General features: G+C 37.7%; 1 protein-coding gene across 2 annotated transcripts in view; it reads left to right on the top strand.

The window, feature by feature from the left end:
* PRKD1 (protein kinase D1) overlaps window positions 1-15,934 on the top strand; it is a 329,482-nt gene that overhangs the window by 159,491 nt on the left and 154,057 nt on the right. For both annotated transcript variants that reach the window (XM_028166068.2, XM_057543615.1), the window contains exon 2: window positions 10,329-10,467. In XM_028166068.2, the coding sequence (XP_028021869.2) occupies window positions 10,329-10,467 (139 nt within the window). The remainder of the gene's footprint in view (window positions 1-10,328; window positions 10,468-15,934) is intronic.

Genomic DNA, 15,934 nt, shown 5'->3' with positions numbered 1-15,934 from the left:
CTACTTATCTCTAAATGAGAAGATACATAATCCAGAAGTTTTTCTTTTCCAAAGTTAATGATTCTTAATTTTTGGTAAAACCTTTTTAGTTGCTGTCACAGTCTTCATTTTATCCAGTACATGCATCAATTATCATTAGTTCATTAATAAGCAAACATGTAACCTTATTATGCAATGTAGAAAATCTACAGTATGCTATAATGACAGTTTTATTCAGAGTGAGGCAAAGAGTGTGAAGTACATTTTTTTCCATTTTCAAGCTGCACATCCACACACCTAATTACTGTTGTGTGAATAATTTCAGAGTGCCTACTAAGACTTCTAATAGCTATCACTGACTAGTAATCTGTCAAGCTATAATGCAGGATAATATGTTTTTACACAACAATGGTGAGGCTCTCATTAATTATTACCACCTATAATTGCTAGATATGAACCTTTATTCTAAAACTTAAAAATTATGTACAACAAAATAATGATTTAAAATACTTCTAGGAAGTCTATACGCAGATGTTGCAGCATTAGAGTTAATGATGTATTAAGTCATTTCTTATTGCTTTTGTCTTTTTAATAGGTGACATATTATTCAAATTGAAATAGAATAAAAGTCTCTGCCAACAATTAAGCATCACACTTAGTCACATCTGCTGCCTTAAAGATAAGCATATAATTTATTAGACAGACTTCTTTAGCAATATCTGATACAGAACATCAATATATTTATATGCCCAAGGAAGAAGAATTTATAGTCTAGCATTATTCTCCAACGGTATTGCGTGTTCAGGTTTTATGCATGTTCTATGTCTTGTAGTATAACGGAATTTCAGATCTCATAATCAAAATCTACCATTTCACCTTTAATCTAAACTTTAATTCCAGAAGATTTCAAGCCGACCTCTCTTTGATAAAGTATATTCTTTCTTTTCTCAGATATCTTATTCCTTTTACTTTTTTACTGTAAAACATATAGAGGGTAAGGCTAAGGTCCAAATTTAAAATTATGAATGAAAATGATTGTTTAAACAATGGGATTTTGAGTTTAATGGAAAGGAGAGGGGCTAAAAAAAAGGAGATCTAAGCAGAAGAAAGTCCGTGTGTCAGATTCTAGATTTGCCTGTAGGAAAGCAAGAGTGGAATAAATTAAGGTTCTGTCTTGAATGAGAAAAGGAAGTTTTTGGCAGTGGAGTGGAGAGAAAGGAGGACTAACTAGAGTGACTTGTTTCTAGGTTTGGACCTTGAAGATTTCGGAAGTTGATAGACCCCTGGTGTTAGGCATACCTTTTCAAAGGCAGCATCGGGTTTGTGGAATGGAGAGTCATACGATTGCAGGTGCTCATGTGAGAGAAGGAACGACAGAGGAAGCAAGGCAAGGGTTGTGATTGTTTGCCAGGGTGATCTGCATTTGGACAGTATGCCCATGGCCCAGAAAATAGCAAAGTCAAATGGAGAACAATGCTCTGCACTGGACAACAGTGCTGTTTTTCATGGCTGGGAAATGTACAATGAATCTTCTTAAAGTCAACACTGTAATTATCATTTAGTCTTTGTTTCAGAAACTGAAATTCTTCATAGGCTTTTTAAAACTATTTCCTGAAAATAGGTATTGCAGGTTTATTTATATGAATCACATCTTTCAGACTGAGAGATGAATGATTCAACCAGGGATCTCTAAGAAAATAGATTCCCACTAGGAAAGATAGTAAAGTGCTACCTTTAATAGTAGTTCTTAGTTATTTTGATTCAACGCTATTCATTTTCTGCCCGGCTTGGGTGGTATTGGGTGGAGGAGGGAGGGAGGGAGGGGAAGAAAAAAGAAAAGTCTGAAAAATTTTTTCTGGTTTCTGTTTCCTAAGATTACATTCAGACACTAGTCACATAGCTATGTGGTCATAGTGTGGAATTCTTTTCAAGTGCCTCCTTTTGAGGATATGAAATCACCAAATAAAAGAGCCTGTGCCCAAATTTGAACACATTTCAGAACTATGCCTGCAAATAATACAGATTATTCACTTTTTCTTTTATGCTTTCGTTGACACATTATAACTTGTGTTTCTAAGTGAAAATTTAGTGTTCATGCTTTTAGTGGGCTTGAGCCATCTCATGATTTTTTTTGTCATTATAGCTGTAGTGCTATGCACGTGACACTCACTCACCCAATGGTTATTCACTGTGTTGTTTTTCTCATTTACTTAATTTTTTATACACTTAAATTTTCAATCTGTTATTAGATGCTTTTTTAAAAAGGAGATAGGTTTAATTTCCTAGGCAAAGTTAATAATACAAGTTTATGACTCGTGTCTTAGTTCTCGCCCATGAGACCCCTTGGAAGGATCCAACTGATCTTAAGGATCTACTGCTTTCAGAACCATCTTTAAGTGCCTGCCCTTTCCTGCTTTTTACAGCTCAATGGCAGCATCACTCAGGTGCAACTCCTCCAAGGGAACCCAGAGACATTTTCACCCGGTGGTTTAGGAATTCTCATTAAACTAGTTGCTTACAATGTGTCCATGTTGTCCCTGTATTCCTGGAACAAAACTTAGGGAGGATTTTGGTCAAGCTAGGAAGCGGTAGCACCTTTTTAATTCCTTTGCTCATTAAGGGTGACCAGTCATGGCACTACTTGTTGTAAACAGTAGAGTGCTTGGAAAATGACTTGGGAATCATCTTTGATGAGAAGAGAGCTGTATTCAACTGCCTGATGTGTTCTCTTACTGAGCAGAAAAACTGAATTTCAGGACTTTCATCACCTTTTAGCAGAAGTAAACTGCAGTGTATTTTCATTTCCTAATCAGGCCATTTCTCTCTTTCTTTTTCTGCTTGACTGAGTCATGGCTTCATTTGTTTCTGATATTGCTTGTTCCTCGCCCTCTGTGATTGCCCTCAACTGTGGAAGAGCACCCTTTGTTCCTTAGAGTTCCCTTTGGCCAGGTCACATTTCAGCTACTCATTGAAACATATATTTATTCTACTCTGGAGCGCATTGTCTGGCCAGCCAAGAATTTATAGTGAAATGTAACAGTAAATTGTGCTCTGTGGTCAAAAAAATGCCAAATGATACACACAGCAGTACAGAGATTTCCAGCATAGGGTAGAATTAAAGAGCTAAGGACCAGTGCCAGGATTGTTGGCCGTATTTTCACAGTGGCCAGGTTTGTTAGAGTCGAACTTGGAGAGAGCTTGAAATCACTTATCTCAGATGTTTGGGCTCACAACCACAAAGCCTCTGAGAAACACAGAACTGATCTTGTAATAAGCTCCAGCTGAGTTTACAAGCCTCCGAGCCTTTCTGAAAGCCTGTTTAGTTTAATGAGGGTTTTCAGATTTCAAAGCTCACACACCTTCACATAAAAACAGTTGATTATGACCAAATTGGGGAATGTTGTTCCATGAGTGTTTTCCCCAATATGTTCTCTTCTCAGTCGTCAGGCATTGTTCCTTTACACTTTTCACCTTCCAGGCATCATTTTTAAATATAATTTTTGAAAGTCTTATTGTATATAGTTTCCATTCAAGCAGAATGTTACATTACATAAAAGAAACAGTTTTCTCTTAACAGGAAAAGACAAATATGCATATATTTTATTCTGGTCAATAAAAAGAAGGTACAATCTTAAAAAAATTCGAACCCTTAACTTCTGCTGCCATGACAGCTGTCCCGAGAGGCTACATCTCCACGTTCACCCCTGTGCCCTGCTTCGCAAGGCTCTACAACCTGTTTCTGAATGTCTTATTAATGAAGAGAGAAAAGCCATGTCTGTGACCCAGTAGGAAGGAATGTGGGAGAGTACCTAGCCACACCTCAGTCATTTATATATTGGACAAACAACCTTCAAGAACATTTATAACACTAACTTCATTTTTTTTCAATTTAGCCTTTTAAAATAATAGCTTTAATGTGTGGCATATATTGGTATTATTCTACTTATTCTGATTTTTCCAAATGTGTTCTGAGTCGCCCTTAGAAAGAAACATAATTGGGATGTGAGGCATTCAAGCCTTACTTGAATACCAAATCTTTGATTACATTATACCTATGGTCTTACAAAGAGGCACGACACAGAGTGTGATGTCCACATGTCAGCAATACAGGACCACAAGGGAATGGTATATACAGATGTCCAAGGGCCATGTGCATAAGGCCAGGTTGCGCTGAAATTGTGATGAGCCAGCAGAATCCTTGTCTCCTAAGCCCCTCTTCAGTATTCCCACCTATTCTTCCACCACACAGGCACATTGACAAGGTATTTGTTAGACGATGCGGTAAAGTTTAGCTCTTCTTTGGGGAAACAATTGCTGTTTCATCTCTCCTTTTCCAGCTGTTATTTTCTATTCACTCCGGCTCAAGTACTGAATCTCTTGAATTTTCTCTTCTCTCTTGAGTCAGAATCAGCTACCCATGGTTTTTGAAAGAATATGGTAAGAGGAACTGTGCATTAATTAGTGTATTATATTTTGAAGAACATTTGTATTCCAATCAGGGACAATCCTTTAACAGTTAAACAGTTAACTCAGGATAGGTCAAACTATGTTTTGAGAGTTATATGATAATTATTAATTTTTAATTCTTATTTCATTAAATATGCTTTGCATTTATTTCAATGTAATATTAAAAATGTACTCTTACTAACTATGGATGTTTTATTTTTCTTTAATTTACTTTTCTTGCAAATGCTATTTGCATAGAATTAAGTAGTCAAAAGTTTGGGTAGAAAAGATCGGTATTCTATATTTAAAAAGCACATGAGACTTTGGCTTTCATTCACAAGGAATATCTGGTATGGGACATGCTCACCTGCCCCAAACAAATAGAAAATAATACAAAATGCATAAAATGCCTGTTAAAGACACTGGCCAACAGGCAATGCAGCGTGACCCCTGAGAAAAGGAAACAAACAAGGTAGGTATTACAGTCATCTGAGGTTTAGTGCAGGCAGAGAGAACCCAAGAAGAGCCTAGTTCTGTGGCCTCATAGAGGTGATAGAGCTCAAGGTGCCCAAGTCAACAGAATTTTTAGGGGAAGAATACTGGAAAGGTAGGACCTATACAAAGGAAGAGCTCCAGAAATCTGGTTAAGGGTCCACTTGAATATTAGACTGAATACAAGTCCATAGGGTAAAAATCTGTGAGGCAGAATAAAGAGCAACTGTTGGGAAGCTATGAAATGAAACTCTTCAGAGCCCATATAGGGCTGAGAGATGGTCGAGTTCCTACCAGACAAATAGAAGAGATTTCACTGAGCATTTGAAGTGTTCTGTAGAGATAATAGAGTCATGCATTAGTAGTGGGACTAAATCATCCCTAGAACAACTATTATTCTAGAGCTGCCATAACAAAGCTTAAAAGTAAGCCTTGAAAAGATAAAGCCAGTCTGCAAGTACCTTAATGTTTTGCCAAAACAAATATCAGTGTTCTTTAAAGGAAGACAACAACATACAACTGCTCACATTAGTTCATAAAATCTGGCATCTAATTTAAAAAACACAGGTATAAAAAAGCAGGAAAATGTGACCCATAACCAGGATTAAAAGAGCTAATGGAAACAGTACAGAAATGGTAGAGGTGATGGACTTAGCAGAAAAGAACTTTCATGGTTACATGAAAATATGAGGTGAAAGACTTGTACACTAAAAGATCTCTGGAAGAAATTTAACCAAAGACAAATAAATAGAAAACATCACATGATCATGTATTGGGAGAATTACTATTGTTAAAATGTCCATACTACTCCAAGCAACCTACAGATTCAATGCAATCCCTATCAAAATCCCAAGGCATTTTTTACAGAAGTAGAAAAAACAATCCTAAAATTCATATGGAATCACAAAAGACCCCCAAACAGCCCAAGCAATTATGAGCAAGAAAAATAAAGCTGGAGGCATGACACTTCCTGATTTCAAAATATATTATAGTAATCAAACAGTATGACATAAAAACAGATATATAGACCACTGGCCAGACTAATCAAGCAAAAAAGAGAGAGGACACAAATTACAAATATAAGAAAATAATAGACATCACTACAGACCTTAAAGGATGATAAAGGAATAATATGAGAAAACTTTTTGCCTGTAAATTCAGCAACTTGGATGAAATGAATTGGTTCCTTGAAAGATTCAAAATGCCAAAGCTCACTTAGAGGAAATTGAAATCTAAGTAGTGATATATCTATTAAGAAAATTGAATATATAATTTTAATCCTTCCAAAAAAAAAATAATTCCAAGCTCAGATGGCTTTGCTGGAGAATTCTACCAAACATTTAAGGAAGAATTTATACCAGTTTTATACAGATCTTCCAGAATATGCAAAAAATGAACCTCAATCCATATTTCTTACTTTATTAAAAAATTACCTCAGATTGGATCATAGACCCAAATGTAAAACCCCAAACAATAAAATTTGTGGAATAAAACATAAGAAAAAATCTGTTACCTTAGGTTATACAAATATTTATTAAATATTAAACCAAAACCATGACCCATGAAGAAATTTTGATAAATTGGGTTTCATAGAAATTAAAAACTTAAGAAAATAATGTTAAGGGAATGAAAAGACAAGCCACAGACTGGAAGAAAATATCTGTGAAACATGTATTTGATGAACAGCTTTTGTCTAGAATATATAAAGAGCTATCAGAACTCAACAATAAGAAAATAACTCAATTTTTAAAATGGGCAAATGAATTGAGCAGGTGTTTCTGTGTGTGTGTATGCGTTAAATAAGTACAAGAAATGATGCTCAATATCATTAGTCACTAGGGAAAAGTAAGACTATGAGATACCATTATACACCTATTAGAATGTCTAAAATTTAACAACCCAACATTGCCAAGTGCTGTCAAAGATGCAGAGCAACAGGAACTCTCATGCATTGCTGGTGAGAATGCAAAATTGTATAGCCACTTTGAAAACTGGCAGTTTCTTATGAAGTTATCCAGATACTTCCATATGCCCCAGAAAAATAAAAACTTACTATGTTCAGGCAAAAACCTCTAAGTGAACATTTATAGCACCTTTATTTGCAATAGTCAAAAACTGGAACTAACTTAAATGCCCCTCCACTGACTGAGGAATAGATACTTACACTGTGGTACATCCATACACACAATGGAACAATCCTCAGCAGTGAAAAGGAGTAGACTAATGATACATGCAACAGCATGGACAAATATCAGCTTCACTGCACTAAGTCAAGTCAGATTCAAAATTATGTATGTATTGTATGATACCATTTATATCACATTCTTGAAAAGACCAAACTATAGGGACAGGAACTGTTCTGTATCTTGGCTGTGATGTGTGTACTACATATATGGCATGTGGTTATGGTATATGTCCTTCAAAACTTTCAGAACTGCACACGAAAAAGGGCAAATTTTACTGTATGTTTATTATACTTTAATCAGCCATTTATAATAGCAGAAAAATATAAAAACTTAGAGATAAATTTAGCAAATATATCTAAGATATGTACACTGAAAACTACAAAACATTTTTGAGAGCAATTTAAAGGAAACTAATAAATAGGGCGATATGCCATCTTGTTCATAACAAAATAGGAGTCTCCACATTGTTAAAATATAGATCTATACCCAGGTTGATCTATGTTTCAATGTAGTATCATTGAAAAATCACAGCAGATTTATTTTGTAGAAATTGACACAGTGATTCTAAAATGTGTATGGAAATTCAGAAGACCTATAATATCCAAAGCAATGTTGAAAAGGAAAAAGATGGAGAGCTTACACTAGCTGAATTCAGGCTTAGTATAAAGCTCCAGTAATAAGTATAATGTGTTATTGACGTAAAGATAGTTATATAATCAAACATACACTTATATGACCCAGAAATTCTTTTCCTAGATATTTACTCATAAGAAATGAAAAACATATACCCATCGAAACACTCGTACATAAATGTTCATAGCTTTATTATTTGTAATAGCCACAAATTGGGGGAAAAAATACGAATGTCCATCTGTGGGTGCAGATAAGCAGTTATCCTAGATCCACATAATGAAATGGTAATAACATAATAAAAACAGGTGAATCTCAAATACAGTATGTGTGAGTCTCAAAAACATAATGAGCAAAAGAAGCCAGCCAAAAAAAGAGTACATAGTGCATGTTGTATGATTTCATTTGTATGAAATTCTATAGCTGGCGAACTAATCTTTGGTGACAAAGTAAAACTGTGTTGAATCAAGATTGTGGGTAGCATCAACTGCAGGGGGTACAATAAAATTGGGGGGTTGATGAAAATGTTTCATGGCTTGGTTGTGATTTTGGTTTCATGCGTGCCGGGGCAAGAGTCAAAACTCATAGACTTATATCCATTTTATTTATTGTAAATTACACATCAAATGAGGTTGATTTTTAAAATAGTACATGAACTATTTGTTGCTTTAGTTTAGAAAATGGTATTTTAGTTTTTTCCTTTCCTTGCACTCTAATAATATTATTGGAGAAATTACAAAAAAAAGGAACTATTATTTTTGTTTTAATTAGCGCAGTGGAAACAGTGACATCATTTCAGCTGTTGCATTTTATTTTACAGAAGCCAGCTTTACTAAGTGATACACAGAAGTAGTTTTAAGCCTGGTTGTCAACAGACTCTTAAGAGCAAGAGGATGTTCTGTATTTACTTTTTTTTTTTTAAATTAATTAATTAATTTATTTTTGGCTGTGTTGGGTCTTCGTTTCTGTGCAAGGGCTTTCTCTAGTTGTGGCAAGTGGGGACCGCTCTTCATCGCAGTGCGCGGGCCTCTCACTATCGCGGCCTCTCTTGTTGCGGAGCACAGACTCCAGACGCGCAGGCTCAGTAGTTGTGGCTCATGGGCCTAGTTGCTCCGCGGCATGTGGGATCTTCCCAGACCAGGGCTCGAGCCCGTGTCCCCTGCATTGGCAGGCAGATCCTCAACCACTGCGCCACCAGGGAAGCCCTATACTTATTTTTAATTCACACAAAATGTCTTACATGATCGTAGCCCCTAGTTTTATTAATAAGAAAAATAAGGAAGAATGCATAATATATTGTATTTATCTTCAGAAGATCTCATATTCTGGACATTTCTTCATGACAGTAGCTCCTTAAAGTCCACCTTTATTGACATACGTGTCAGAAATATCACCAGTTTCAGGAACAAGACAGTTTTCTCTCCTTGACTTATGACCTTTTTCCACACATGACAAATATCAATTTATAAAAGAAATAACAATTGCTAATTATGTGAAAATATCATATATAAGAAAAGAGCCCTTTTCACATACCTATTAGCCTAGGTTGTTTGTTTTAATAAAAATATTCAGTGCTAATACAGACGGATCTTTGCTTACACTGTTCATGAGATTGTGGTTTGTCATAAGTTTGAAGTTGGCTTTAAGATTCTTAAGGATGTTCCTACCCTTTGATCAAATAATTCTACTTTTAAGACGGAATTCATCAACCAGGACTATGGTTTGAATTTAGAGTTCTTTCTTGCGTTAGAAGGAAGCGAGGAAATGAAAGGAATAATATTAATTGTTAATATTCTAATAGTTATTGTTAATATCAGAATTTTTTAGGTTTCCCATTAGAAAATATCATTCACTTAGCTTTCATTATATGCCTGCTATTGGGAGATAGTCTTGAGTAATAAACTCTTGGATTTATCCATGTGAGGAGAATATAAACTACGTATACTTAAAACACATTGACTTCTAGCTATTGTACTTGTCTATTTAACCTAGATTGCATGAAAACTAAATGCCATGTATGGGCAGCAACAAAAGGGAGAGTTGGGTTGTCTCCTCTGGTGCTTTCCTGAATCAAAGAATCTAGATAACACGTCTGCCCACACACAGAACATGTTTAGATTTATTGAGTCATCTCTTATTTTTGAATATGCCAAAATGGACTGACCTTTTTTTTTTTTTTTTTGCAAATAAATTGCAACAGTATTTGTAATGGAATTGTAACAAACTAACTCCCATTTTAATGTAACTGAATTGCTATAAATCATGTGAAAATGCACAGTTCTTACCACCTATTGTATTTCTTAACTGCCTTACTGCCAGGACTTTCTTTGAATCTTATCTCAGATTCTCTTGTTTTCTTGCTCTCTAATTAGAAGATCATTTTGTCATTATTGCCCTTATGATATGTGATTTCTTTCCTCCTGCTTTGGAGTCATGTCAATATCAATTTGGCCATTCATTTTTATTTTTTGATGTTCTAGATATTTTGAACTTTTCTAATTAGCTTGTATTGGTGCCCTGACATTTGTTTATTTGGTTTTGATTAAATTTAGGAAGATTTTGACATTTAACCTCTTGTGGTATTTGTATTTACAGTTCCCTGAATGTGGTTTCTATGGAATGTACGATAAGATCCTGCTTTTTCGCCACGACCCTACCTCTGAAAACATCCTTCAGCTGGTGAAAACGGCTAGCGATATCCAGGAAGGCGATCTTATTGAAGTTGTCTTGTCAGGTAGGATACTTTATCCCTCTCTCCATAGATAAATAATTTGTATCTGGAGAATTCTTGGCCATACGTTTTTAAGGCAGCATAGAAAACATCAAACCCGGCCCCATGAGGAAATTTTAGGGCTCTGTCTATATGAACTTTCAAAATTATTTTGAAAAAAGCAAAAGGTTTCCCTCGAATTGGCTCTTTCCCTAGCCAATCCTGTCCCAGTCACTTCTCCCAACTTCACGCTCTCCCCAGGCTTCCAACAACACACATGAATACCTTCATTCGTTACCTTAGATCATTTGGAAGAGCAGTAAAAGCCAACAAAAACAAACTCACCAATAGTGAAGCTAAGACAGATGTCAGGGCCCCAAATGTACTGAGTGTCTGGAAGCCAAGGGCTAGGGAGCGATTGCTTTAGTCGAGTCAGAAATCCAGTAACTACTAGCCAAGACCAAGTTGGAAACCAGAGCTCAGGAGTTACAGCAGGTCAGGCTATGCTGTGCGACTTTAGCTAACTCACTCCCTGAGAAATAGCTGCGTTTCCCTCTGCCCAGATTTATATTTCTTTTTTTTTTTTAAAAACACCTTTAATTATTATTTATTTATTTATTTATTTATTTATTTTGGCTGTGTTGGGTCTTCGTTTCTGTGCGAGGGCTTCCTCTAGTTGCGGCAAGCGGGGGCCACTCTTCATCGCGGTGCGCGGGCCTCTCACTGTCGCGGCCTCTCTTGTTGCGGAGCACAGGCTCCAGACGTGCAGGCTCAGTAGTTGTGGCTCACGGGACCAGTTGCTCCGCGGCATGTGGGATCTTCCCAGACCAGGGCTCGAACCCGTGTCCCCTGCATTAGCAGACAGATTCTCAACCACTGCGCCACCAGGGAAGCCCAGATTTATATTTCTTGTTTAGGATTTAGAAGTTAGTAATCGGACTGTGCCTGTCAATACAGAAAAAAATTTAACTTTTTAAAAAAATGCCAGAGAGCACCTGTAGCAGGGACCCTAACAGCAATGATCAGTGCCCTGTTCTGAAGAAGTACAGATTTTTATTGTTTACTTTTGTTAAAATTGAGTCATTATTGAGAAACACAGATTACATTGCTCTTTCTCCCTTCTTTGCTTGCTACCCCTTTGACTAAAGGAAATTCATTCGCTTTAAAAATGATTCTAGGCTTCATTTCCTCTAGTTCCAGAGCCCAGTACTTGGATGCACTGATTATAATTCACTTGGTCTTTGTTTTGATTCAGTCCAATTTGTGCTGTCTGTATTGATCTATCATTTTGACAGGTCCTGGGATTGCCACATTTTCATTGGGTAGATATATCCTATAAAACAACTTGGTTTAGCTAGATAGAAGTAATAATTTTCCTGTTGTTTATAAGTTTGCCAGTTGCTAAACAAACCAAAAAAGGAAAAGTTTTCATTTTTTAAATTTGGGGGGCGGGGGTGGAAATCACTTGCTTTGAGTTCTCCTTTTTACTTTTCTTTGGCTCTTTTGACATTGGCTCACCGAGCCTGGCCTCACAAAACTAGTGCCTAGACGTGTTGTTCTTTAAGTTTCCTGTTTCTGAACACTAGGGGCTGCCTGAAATACATTATTCAAGGACATCATACACCGGATCTATTCTCACCATAATTCATATTAGACTCATAGCAAGGCGGCTTCGCAAAGAATGTACTTTATGAGTCTTTTCCCTGTGGCCATGTTCAGAAATATACGAGATTTTCAAGATTGCATTTCTAAATTACTTATTTTTCTTTACATTTTACTTTTGTGATCAAGCCCTTCAGAGTAGTACCAGACAGACTGAATGCAAGCTGTGTGTGAGTGTTCTTGAGGGGGGGAAGAGGTGCTGCCCATTTGCATGTTATTCCCACGCCCTCTGTGAGCCAGACCTGCTCTGCCCCACGTTGACGTGATGCAGCCCTCTGGAGGGCCCCTGGGCACAAGGATCAGCATTCTTCTTTTCCTCTCCATCTTTGCAAGCCCAGAACCTCATTGTACTTACACTCCTTTTGCCATCCACCCTTTATGTTCTGTGTCCTGCCTCTCCTGTGTCCCTGGCCACAGTGCTGAGGGGGCATTTAAAGGCAACCCTTTTCCTCACCTGCTGTCGCAGCACCTGGCTCAGGAAAGCCTCTCCTACTCTGTCAGTAGCTATCTGGTTGGTAATTAAAAGGAGCCATTTTATAACAGCCTGATTCCAATTTTGAACCTTGAACCTTTGAACCCTTTTCACACTCCATGTAGTTCCACTTCACCTTAAATTATTCATCTGTATATACATACATATATATATATGTACACACACACACACACACACACATTCAATTATGTTTAGATCTCCAGCATTTACCTGTAACTTCTTTGGTATTCTCCTACCACTCTAACACTCAGCATTGTGATTTTCTCAAAACATGTTAAAAATGTTTTTCCTTAAAACCTCCTAGTCCTGCATATTACAGCCCTGTTTCCCCCTCACAGCTCTTACCTTTGCTGGATGTTGTCAGTCACCTGCAGTGTAACCACAGACCTGACCTCACCAATAAAGTGTGGCCCCCGCTCTGAGATCTCCACTTGAGCGGCACCCCTCTTCCATCTTGTCAGTCGCCACCAAATGCACACACCCATTCCCTGTCTTTTTCACTTCAGTTTTCAATCATTAACTCCCTACCATTTTTGGACTATATTTTTCCCTTTCTTCTTTGCCCACAACACATGGCCCACTATATTCATGTCTTACATCACTTTGATGCACTCTTGACTACTTGGTTATTGTCTTATACCTTAGCAGGCCCTGCTATACCTGTCTGTAATCTGAATTACTTTAACATCCATTTTTGCCATTCCTGTTCCTGAGCCACACATGACTGCTAGACACACGGTCCCTTGCCGACATGGCTCAAGGCAGATCTGTCTTTCACCTGGCTTTACTGTTGTTTCTCAATCTTCTTCTCCCCCCATCCTTTTGTTACCATAGACATGAGGTTCTCAGTAAACATATGTGGGTTGCCTGAGTGACTATTGGCTATCACATTAGAAGTTATCATGTATACAAAATTTTGTAAAAATACGGATTTGTTGTAAAAATATTGGTTTTAGATATATACTCAAAACTAAACAGAAATTCAAGTCTCCTTGGTGTGCGTTTACCCAGCCCTGACAAGAAATTAGTGCCTGTGATATGGGCAGGATTGTATCGTATTATAATGTGAGGCAAGACAAATGATAGCTACTAAGACACTTCAGGCCATTGTACAAAGGAGCTCATAAACATACTCATTCCTGAACCAGTCCCTGAAGAGAATGGATGCTATGATTGGCCAGAGAAATGTGCCATTTCCTGGAGGTGTGGTTAAGGATCAGCTTCATTCAAAATGCAGTGGGTAAGCGGTGTAGAGGAGCAAAACACGGAACATCTTCTCTGTGGTCTTTTGACCAGTTCCAGAACATAAACATGCTCTGGAAATTTTCCTCCTAGAGACTATAATTTTACTGTTAAAATTCATTTCTCCATATTTTCTGTTTTTCCTCATTAAAAGTTAAATTTGGGGAACACAGCAGGTGCCTCTTGCTCTCATTGGAGGAGCGCTCACATTCTCAGGATGCCGCACGTGAGAGGGGCGCTTGTGCAGAAGCTGGCGGCATCTGGTCCAGCCTCCTCTGGGAGCGGGCAGGTGGCGACCCCACGCTAACCCACGCAACTCTGTCCCGATCCCCGAATTCTCACATGGTGCCCGGACAGCCGTGTGGCTGACAGGGTCTTGGTGCTCTGGGCGGGTGTCAGACCTGTGCCTCTGAGGTGGGAGAGCTGAGTTCAGGACATTGGTCCACCAGAGACCTCCTGGCTCCACGTAATATTAAACGGCAAAATCTCTCCCAGAGATCTCCACCTCAATGCTAAGACCCAGCTCCACTCAACGAGCAGCAAGCTACAGTGCTTGACACCGTATGGCAAAAAAACTAGCAAGACAGGAACACAACCCCACCCATTAGCAGAGAGGCTGCCTAAAATCATAATAAGGTCATAGACACCCCAAAAGACACCACCAGACGCCATCCTGCCCACCAGAAAGACAAGATCCAGCCTCATCCTCCAGAACACAGACACCAGTCCCCTCCACCAGGAAGCCTACACAACCCACTGAACCAACCTTACCCATTGGGAGCAGACATCAAAAAAAATGGGAACTATGAGCCTTAAGCCTGCGAAAAGGAGACCCCAAACACAGTGAGTTAAGCAAAATGAGAAGACAGAAAAACACACAGCAGATGAAAGAGCAAGGTAAAAACCCACGAGACCAAACGAAGAGGAAATAGGCAGTTTACCTGAAAAACAAGTCAGAGTACTGCTACTAAAGATGATCCAAAATCTCAGAAATAAAATGGAGAAAATACAAGAAACGTTTAACAAGGACCTAGAAGAAACAAAGAGCAAACAAACAATGATGAGCAACACAATAAATGAAATTAAAAATTCTCTAGAAAGAATCAATAGAATACCTGAGGTAGAAGAACGGATAAGTGACCTGGAAGACAAAATAGTGGAAATAACTACTGCAGAGCAGTATAAAAGGAAAAGAATGAAAAGAATTGAGGACAGTCTCAGAGACCTCTGGGACAATATTAAACGCACCAATATTCGAATTATATGGGTGCCAGAAGAAGAAGAGAGAAAGAAAGGGACTAAGAAAATATTTGAAGAGATTATAGTTGAAAACTTCCCTAATATGGGAAAGGAAATAGTTAATCAAGTCCAGGAAGTGCAGAGAGTCCCATACAGGATAAATCCAAGGAGAAACATGCCAAGATACATATTAATCAAACTATTAAAAATTAAATACAAAGAAAAAATATTAAAAGCAACAAGGGAAAAACAACAAATAACATACAAGGGAATCCCCATAAGGTTAACAGCTGATCTTTCAGCAGCAACTCTGCAAGCCAGAAGGAACTGGCAGGACATATTTAAAGAGATGAAAGGGAAAAACCTACCACCAAGCTCACTCTACCCAGCAAGGATCTCATTCAGATTCGATGGAGAAATTAAAACCTTTACAGACAAGCAAAAGCTCAGCACTACCAAAGCAGCTTTACAACAAATTTTAAAGGAACTTCTCTAGGCAGGAAACATAAGAGAAGGAAAAGACCTACAATAATAAACCCAAAACAATTAAGAAAATGGTAATAGGAACATACATATTGATAATTACCTTAAATGTAAATGGATTAAATGCTCCAACCCAAAGACATAGATTGGCTGAATGGATACAAAAACAAGACTTGTATATATGCTGTCTACAAGAGACCCACTTCAGACCTAGGGACACATACAGACTGAAAGGGAGGGGATGGAAAAAGATATTCCATGCAAATGGAAATCAAAAGAAAGCTGGAGTAGCAATTCTCATATCAGACAAAATAGACTTTAAAATAAAGACTATTACAAGAGACAAAGAAGGACACTACATAATGATCAAGG

This window comes from Balaenoptera acutorostrata, chromosome 3 (assembly GCF_949987535.1).
Source record: "Balaenoptera acutorostrata chromosome 3, mBalAcu1.1, whole genome shotgun sequence".
NCBI lineage: Eukaryota > Metazoa > Chordata > Mammalia > Artiodactyla > Balaenopteridae > Balaenoptera > Balaenoptera acutorostrata.
The sequence above is the reverse complement of the archived record's forward strand: the minus strand, read 5'-3'. Positions and strand labels throughout refer to the sequence as shown.